Raw genomic sequence first — 8,986 nt, forward strand, 5'->3', positions numbered from 1 at the left:
AACTTCTACATCTCATATTTTCATGTTTTTCATTCATCTTCACACACTACAATATCCACAACCATCCATAATACACAAAAGAAGGTTGAATTCTTACCTTTTCCTTCAACTTCCTTCTTGGCTAGAATTGTGATTTTGTAAGAAAGGGTGATCTTCTTGCTTCAAAAACTATACCATGTCGAAGAGAACGTTCAAATTAGCGGAAATACATGAAGAGCCAAATTTTTGGAACAAGATTTTGGTCTCCTCTTTCTCTCTTCTCTTGGCCGAATTGGCCTTGCTCTTTACTCTTCATCTTTCTTTTTTTTTTTTTTGCTTTCTTCCTCTCTTTCTAAAATATGAACACTCCTCCATATATATATATATTTATGCAAGTCATGTGAGGGGCACATGGCTCCCCCTCTCTAGATTTTTCTTTCTTTTCCTTTTCATTTTTCTAGAGTTTTCTTCCTTTTTATTTTATTAAAAGATGACTTATTATTTTAATTAGTCACCCTTTTCCCATTCTTTTTCTTCACATGGCCAATATGGCCCCTTTTGGAATTTTCTTGAGTTCCCGCGAAATGACCATTTTACCCCTCGACTTTTCTCAATATTACGATTTTGCCCCTAACCTTCCACATTATTTCCATTGGCCATTTTGCAAATTTCTCTTTTTATCCTTGGCCTTTCTTATCCTTGTCATAGCAACTCGTACACCAAAATAATTCTTAATATTTCCCATGCAATAAATATCCAAACGTCATAGAAGTTTCTTGGGACATACTTTATAACTCCAAGATTGCTAACCCGATACACCAAAATAATTTTATTTGATGAATGGATGCTAGTGGTTTCGCGATAGGTGATGTGTTTGGTCGGAGGCACAATAAAATTATGCACCCGATCTATTATATGAGCAGAACACTGAATGCTGCCCAGATGAATTACACAGTGACGGAGCAAGAGCTGCTTGCAATAGTTTTTGCTTTTGAGAAGTTTCGGGCCTATTTGTTGGGGTCCAAAGTCGTGGTATACACTGATCATGCAGCATTGAGATACCTTATGGCGAAGAAGAAAGCAAAGCCGCGACTGATCCGATGGGTGCTATTGCTGCAAGAGTTTGACTTTGAGGTGAAAGACCACAAGGGAACTGAGAATCAGGTTGCTGGCCATCTCTCTCAGCTTGAAGGAGCTGGGAGACCTTCTGATGAGCTAGATATAGATGATGCATTTCTAGATGAGAGGGTGTTGGCTGTGTCAATGGAGGTAGCACCGTGGTATGCTGACATTGCCAATTATTTGGTAACAGGCATAGTTCCAGAAGAGATCAAAGCTTACCAAAAGAAAACGTTATGGAGGGATTCTCGCCAATACCATTAGGATGAGCCTTATTTGTTCAGAACTTGCACTGACAACATCATTCGGCGTTGTGTTACCGAAAGTGAAGTGAAGGTTATTCTAAAGGCATACCATGACTCTCCTATTGGGGGTCATCACAGTGGTAACGGGACTACTGCGAAGGTTCTTCAATGCGGTTATTACTGACTGACTATCTTTCATAATGCAAATACGGTGCGGTCTTGTGATTAATGTCAAAGGCAAGGGAATATAGGCAGAAGGCAAGAGATGCCTATGAATTTTGTGATGGAGGTAGAAGTGTTCGATGTCTGGGGGATTGACTTTATCGAACCCTTTGTCAGTTCTGGTGGCATGAAATATATCTTGGTTGCTATGGACTTTGTGTCAAAATGGGTAGAAGTGGTGGCTTTACCTAACAATGAGGCCAAGAGTGTCATGGGGTTCCTCAAAAAGAACATATTTACTCGATTTGGTACTCCAAGGGCTATAATCAGTGATGGTTGGTCCCACTTTTGCAATAGAGCTTTCGCGGGATTGATGGAGAAATATAACGTAAAACATAGGGTGGCAACACCTTATCATCCTCAGACAAGTGGGCAAGTTAAAGTGTCCAATCAGGAGATCAAGAGTATTCCAGCTAGAACAGTGAATGTAAATAGGATTGATTAGGCCCGCAAGCTCGATGATGCTTGATGTGCCGGGAAATTATGGCACATCTGACACTCTTTTACGAGAAGTTTTACTTATTTTTAGGCAAGTATGTGTTGTTTTGATGTGTTTTTGATATGTTTCAGGTAAATCAGGAAGTTCGGGGTCAAGGAGTGAAGTTGCAGAAAAAGTTGCACTGATGCTTAAGTTTCACGGTCCGTAGAAAGTTTCACGGACCGTATTTATGTTCGTACAAGAGAGGTGGCAACTCAACGAATGTCTCGGTGACAAGTCTTTGAACCACGGACACTTATACGGACCGTACAATATTATACGGGCCGTAAAAGTTGAGTGACGATAGTGGAAGAGAGATTTTCACGATCATGACCGTACGAGCCGTATAACATTACACGGACCGTTGAAGGCCGGTCCGTATTATTCTTTGAAGAAACCGAAGGAAGGCCGTAGAAGTCTTGTACGGTCCGTGGAAATTTGTACGGACCGTATATGTGCCGCCTGGGACCAAAGTGCAAATTCTGTAATTTTACGTTTTGAAACCTATAAATAGTCCATTGTAGGGTTTTAATTAGAAAGAGTTCTGATATTTTTAGTTTTTGACTTAGAACATTAAATACTCTCTAGTTTTGAAGGTTCAACAATCAATTCAAGTATTCTAAATTCCTCTTTCATTCCAAAGTAAGCAATTATGAATTCTTCACTTTCTTGTTCTTTGTCATGAGTAGCTAATTTCCCTTACTAGGGTTGTGAACCCAATTGATGAGTGTTTTGTGATTGGGTTGTGATTGATATACACCTAATGAATTATTAGGGTTTGTTTATTCTTCATTCTTCATTCATAATTAATGGTTGCAAACATTGATTAAAGCCATAAGCCTTGATTTATTTGGGAAAATAATTAGGGTTGGTAAGAATAAACAACAAGAACTCAAAGCTTTAAACTTTGTTTAATAAATTCACTTAGGAATAAGAAGAATTTACTTGGCATGATTAATCGTTCTTCATAGTTACTTTCTTATATTTGGGAAAATCATAGAAAGAAATAATCTTTATTTATTGGGAAATAGTAGAGATTCATATAGAGATTAAGTGCATTCATATAATGATTCATTAGAAGTATATCAAGATCAATGCCCATGATCATACACTCTATCTAACGGGACACAACCTTAGTTTCTTTTACCATAAATTCACAACCAAAGCAATATTTAGCAATTAGTTACTAAAAACTCAACTTTTACCAAAAATCATCGGATTAAGACATTAGACCTAAACATAGCATTCTACTTCAATTTAGTACCCTTTTCACACCCTATTCCCCGTGGGATTCGACCCAACCTTGTTGGGTTACTATATTTGACAACGTCCGCGTTATACCATTAATAGGTGTAATTTGAGCGTATCAAATTTTGACGCGCGTTGTTTTAATACGGTTTTGAAATTGCTAAATAGTGCTTGCTTTATTGAAGTCTTTTGCTTATTCCATCACACCTTGTTTGCTACTACTGTAAACCAGTGAACATGAATTAGAATCGGCAAAATCAACATGCTGATAACCAAGGGAATCGGTTGAACAATCGGGCTAATGATTCAGATGATGAGAATGTTCTCGCTGAGCTCGTTCCAGAGGAGGATTATGCATCTACTATTGTTCAGCCTCGAGTTGGAGCTGCTTCGGTGAAAATTGATTCCTCTCTATATTAGTTGTTGAAGCTTGAGGGATACTTTCGGAACTCTATCGAGAATGACCCTCAACGTCATTTGCAGAATTTTGTGGATGTGTGTGCTAATCACATCCAGAACAACGTTCCACAAGATGCTATTCGATTGAGGTTATTCAAATATTCCTTGGCTGGAGAGGCAAGAACATGGTTCGAGAAGCTGCCCAGAAATTCGATTACTTCACGGGCGAGATGGTGGTGCGTTTCTCACAAAATGGTACCCCCAGCAAGAAGGTGAAATTCGGGACAAGATCTATGAATTTAAGCAGCGACGGGGAACAATTATATGAAGCATGGGAGAGATTCAAGGATTATTTGCGAGAAGAGCCCAAATCATGGTTTTCCTGGATAACATATTAATGGAGAAGTTCTACCGAGGGGTTAGATCCGTTGTCGCGATCGGTTGCAAATAATGCAAATCGATGGTTGTTTCATGAACAAATCTTATCGACGGGTGACCACCATACTTAACAAGTGACAACTCATAATCGGCTTGGCACTCAAACAATGTTGATGGTACCGTTTGGTAGTGCTATGATCCAAAATATAGTGAAGGAGAATCAAGATACCCAACAAACCTTGGCAGAACTTTCAACAAATATTTCCTTGCTGACGAAGAAGTTCGATGAATCCCAGATCAAGAAGGTAAATGTTTGTGAGGAGGAGGCAGTTTTACCAAAAGGGATGTACCATGCTCAAGATGGTCCGTTCCACGAAGGGCCCCCTATGCAGATTGAAGATGCTAATTATGTAAATAACTCTCAAGGGGGTTACCAAAGGCAGAATTACCAGGGTGGTTATCAGGGTCAGAATCAATGGAGACCTCAACAAGGTCAAGGTGCTTATAACAACTCTGGGAACTACAACAATCATTATGGTGGTGCGAACCAAGGGAGCTACAACAACAGTAATAATTTTGGGAACAAGAGTTCCAATCCTTATATACCACCAAAAGGGCAGTCAACAGAGCAAGGTAGTTCGAAGGTTGAGTCGATGCTTGAGAAGATTCTAGCAATCGCCTAAGTCCGAGAGAACTTTATCCGGTCCGACGAGACAAAGGGTTCCCATACAAAGACCATTCGAAGCTCGAGTCACGTATGAGGATATTTCTATAGAGCAGCAAGACCCTCCTAAAAAGGGAGAACTTCCGAGTGACACTATTCCAAATCCAAAGAATGGGGGAGGCGGTGTAGACCGTGTGTTTGCCATCACTACTAGAGTGGTAAAACACTCCAAGGGGCCGATAAGAAGGTGATTGATCTTGAGCCGATAGATGAAGAGGATGAGGTGCGGTAAAGCACCCATTACCGCCGACGAGAATGCTACCGATACAAGAAGTTGCCGATATTCGAGATTGCGAAGGCAACTGAAAACCCGAGCAAGCCGCCTGTGAAAGGGGCACTTCGCCCTTTGACTCAGCTTTTCAAATCTACACCACCTTTTCCATAAAGGTTGGTAAAGAAGAAGGAAGATGCTAAGTTCGAGAAGTTTCATGATCAGCTGAAGCAGTTATCTCTTAATTTCCCCTTCTTGGAAGCTATAAAGGAGATGCCCGGTTTTGCTAAATATGTGAAGGATTTGCTCACAAAGAAGAAAATGGTTCAACATGAAACCATAAGTTTGACTCACACTGTGAGTTCCATCATCTCAACAACTACCGTGCTCGAAAAGGGAGATCCCGGGGGCGTTCATCATTCCTGTTCGTTGGCACCATGATTTTGCTCACGCCTTGTGCGATAATGGGGCGAGTATTAATTTGATGCCCCTTGGTATATACAAACAATCAGGTTTGAGGATGCCAAGGCCGACTACTATGAGGTTACAAATGGCTGATAGGTCTATCAAAAGACCTGTTGGGGTGGTTGATGATGTACTTGTGCGGGTTGGTGATTTTATGTTGCCCGCTGATTTTGTAATTCTTGACTGTGCTGTTGATAGGGACATTCCAATTATTCTGGAGAGACCTTTCCTTGCTACAGGGAGGGCTTTGATAGATTCGGAGAAAAATGAAATCAAGTTCCAAGTCAACAATGAAGAAGTGACTTTTCGAGCCAAAAAGGGATGAAGTTACCCAATGCTTATGAGAGCATTTCGGTAATTGATTCGGTTGATGTTATTGATAAAGCAGTGGAGTTCAAGATGGAAGAAGAAAGTTTGGGTGAAGCTCTAGCAGGTATTCTCGTTAATTTTGATGCTGAAGACATGAAAGGTTATGTGGAGACAGTAAATTTGCTTGTTGGGTTGGGATCATATTCTTACCAACCAAAAAAGCTAAATCTTGATCTGGAAAATAGAACGACGCCTCCAAAGAAAGCCTTCTATCATTGAGCCACCTAAATTGGAGCTTAAATGCCTTCTCTCACATCCGAATATGAGTTCCTTGGTCCGGACAATACATTTCCGCTGATTGTGTTAGCTCTGACCGAGGAGCGAGTTTTACAGCTTTTGGAGGTGTTGAGGGAGTACAGGCGTGCTATTGGTTGGACCATAGCAGACATTCGAGGTATTCCATCTGGTATCTGTGAGCATAAAATTCAGTTGGAGGAAGGTAGCAAACCGAGTGTAGAGCATCAGAGGCGACTGAACGAGAACATGCAAGAGGTAGTCAAGAAGGAGATCATCAAATGGTTAGATGCTGGAGTGGTTTACCCGATTGCTGATAGTAAATGGGTGAGCCCAGTCCAATGTGTTCCTAAAAAGGAAGGCATCACTGTGGTGCCAAATGCAAAGAATGAGTTGATCCCAACTAGAACCGTGACCGGATGGAGAGTTTGCATGGATTATCGCAAGCTCAACACAGCCACATGCAAGGACCATTTCCCCATGCCTTTTATTGATCAAATGCTTGATAGGCTAGCGGGGCGTTCCTACTATTGTTTCCTTGATGGTTATTCGGCTACAATCGATCAATATTGCCTTGGAAGATCGGGAGAAGACTACTTTTACATGTCCTTATGGGACGTTTGCATTTAGCCGATGCCATTTGGGTTGTGTAATGCACCGTACCACTTTTCGCAGGTGCATGATGTCAATTTTCTTTGATATGGTGGAGGATTACTTAGAGGTGTTCATGGATAATTTCTCCGTAGTAGGGATTCGTTTGAAGATTGTCTTGGCCATCCGGGTCAAGTGCTAAAAAGGTGTGAGGGAGACCAATCTCGTTCTAAATTGGGAGAAGTGCCATTTTATGGTAAAGGAAGGGATCGTCCTTGGTCACAAAATCTGGAAAAGGGAATTGAGGTAGACAAGCGAAAATTGATGTGATTGCAAAACTTCCACCACCTATCTCAGTCAAAAGTGTCCGAAGTTTCCTGGGACATGCTTTGGGTTCTGTGCGCTTCATCAAAGATTTCTCCAAGATTGCTAACCCAATGTGAAAGCTTCTTGAAAAAGAGGCGAAGTTTACATTTGATGATAAGTGCCGCAAGGCGTTTGATGAGTTGAAAGAGCGTCTTACTACTGCGCCCATTGTTGTTGCTCCTGACTGGTCCTTGCCATTTGAACTAATGTGTGATGCTAGTGGTTTTGCAATAGGTGCTGTGTTTGGTTGCGGAGGCACAATAAAATTATGCACCCGATCTATTATGCAAGCGAACACCGAATGCTCGCCCCGATGAATTACACGGTGGACGAGCAAAGAGCCGCTTGCCATTGTGTTTGCTTTTGAGAAGTTTCGGCCTACTTGTTGGGGTCCAAAGTCATGGTGTTACATCGATCATGCAGCCTTGAGATATCTCATGGCAAAGAAGGAAGCAAAGCCGCGACTGATCAGATGGGTGCTGTTGCTGCAAGAGTTTGATTTTGAGGTAAAGGATCGCAAGGGCACTGAAAACCAGGTTGCTGACCATCTCTCTCGCCTTGACGAGGCTGGGAGACCTTCTGATGAGCTTGACATAGATGATGCTTTTCCAGATGAAAGGGTGTTGGCTGTGCACATGGAGGTGGCACCTTGGTATGCTGATATTACAAATTATTTGGTCACAGGTATAATTCCAGAAGATATCAAAGCCTACCAAAAGAAGAAATTCTTGCGGGATGCTCGGCAATACTCGGGACGAGCCTTATTTGTTCGAACATGCGCGACAACATCATCGGCGATGTGTTCCGGAAAGTGAAGTGATGGCGATTCTAAAGGCGTGCCACGACTCTCCCTGTTGGGGTCATCATAGTGGAAATCGGTGCCGGCTAAGGTACTTGAATGCGGTTATTACTGGCCGATCATATTTCATGATGCTAATTTATTGGTGCGGTCTTGTGACCAATGTCAAAGGCAAGGGAACATAGGCAGAAGGCAAGAGATGCCTATGAATTTTGTTATGGAGGTAGAAGTGTTCGATGTCTGGGGGATTGACTTCATGGGACCCTTTGTGAGTTCAGGTGGCATGAAATACATTCTGGTTGCTGTGGATTATGTGTCAAAATGGGTAGAAGCAGTGGCTTTACCTAATAACGAGGCCAAGAGTGTCATGGGGTTCCTCAAGAAGAACATATTTACTCGCTTCGGTACTCCGAGAGCTATAATCAGCGATGGTGGATCCCACTTTTGTAATAGAGATTTTGCTGGTTTGATGGAGAAATATGGTGTGAAACATAGGGTGGCAACACCCTATCATCCTCAGACGAGTGGGCAAGTTGAAGTGTCCAATAGGAGATCAAGAGTATTCTAGCTAAAAACGGTAATGCAAATAGAACTGATTGGGCCCGCAAGCTCGATGATGCTCTATGGGCATACCGAACTGCTTTCAAGACTCCGATTGGGACTTCACCCTTCAAGCTTGTATTTGGAAAAGCTTGTCACTTGCCGGTTGAGCTTGAACACAAGGCGATGTGGGCTTTGAAGAAACTAAATATGGATTGGGAGGAAGCAACCAAGCTCAAGTTGTTCCAACTAAATGAGATGGATGAGTTTCGGTACCAGGCATATGAGAGTGCAAAGATTGTATAAAGAAAGGATGAAGCATTACCATGATAAGAAGATCTTGAAGCGAGAGTTTTACAAAGGTGATCCCGTGTTCTTGTTTAACTCCCATTGGACAAAGTTGCTGTCCTTTGGTAAGCTTAAATCGAGGTGGTCTGGTCCGTTTGAGGTGGTAGGTGTTTCACCCCATGGAGCGATTGAGTTAAAGTCCGGAGATGGAACTCAGAATTTGAAGGTAAATGGGCAGAGATTGAAGCACTACCACGGGATGGTATCTGAGGATAGAATTGTTGATCGATACAGGTTGAAGCACCTCGGAACGAACAACAATCTGGTGCAC

At 41.9% G+C, this 8,986-nt stretch overlaps 1 protein-coding gene and 1 non-coding gene across 2 annotated transcripts; one reads left to right on the plus strand and one right to left on the minus strand.

The window, feature by feature from the left end:
- Positions 1-3,965: 3,965 nt before the first annotated feature.
- LOC132069065 (small nucleolar RNA R71) lies at positions 3,966-4,070 on the minus strand. The gene has a single exon (XR_009417634.1). It is a non-coding gene; the product is annotated as a small nucleolar RNA R71 (small nucleolar RNA).
- Positions 4,071-4,235: 165 nt separating this feature from the next.
- On the plus strand, positions 4,236-4,751 carry LOC132066560 (uncharacterized). Its single transcript, XM_059459855.1, has one exon. It carries the CDS (start codon positions 4,236-4,238, stop codon positions 4,749-4,751), a length of 516 nt encoding a protein of 171 aa, XP_059315838.1.
- The last annotated feature ends 4,235 nt before the right edge of the window (positions 4,752-8,986 follow it).

The sequence above is a fragment of the Lycium ferocissimum genome, chromosome 8 (genome assembly GCF_029784015.1).
Source record: "Lycium ferocissimum isolate CSIRO_LF1 chromosome 8, AGI_CSIRO_Lferr_CH_V1, whole genome shotgun sequence".
NCBI classification, from domain to species: domain Eukaryota; kingdom Viridiplantae; phylum Streptophyta; class Magnoliopsida; order Solanales; family Solanaceae; genus Lycium; species Lycium ferocissimum.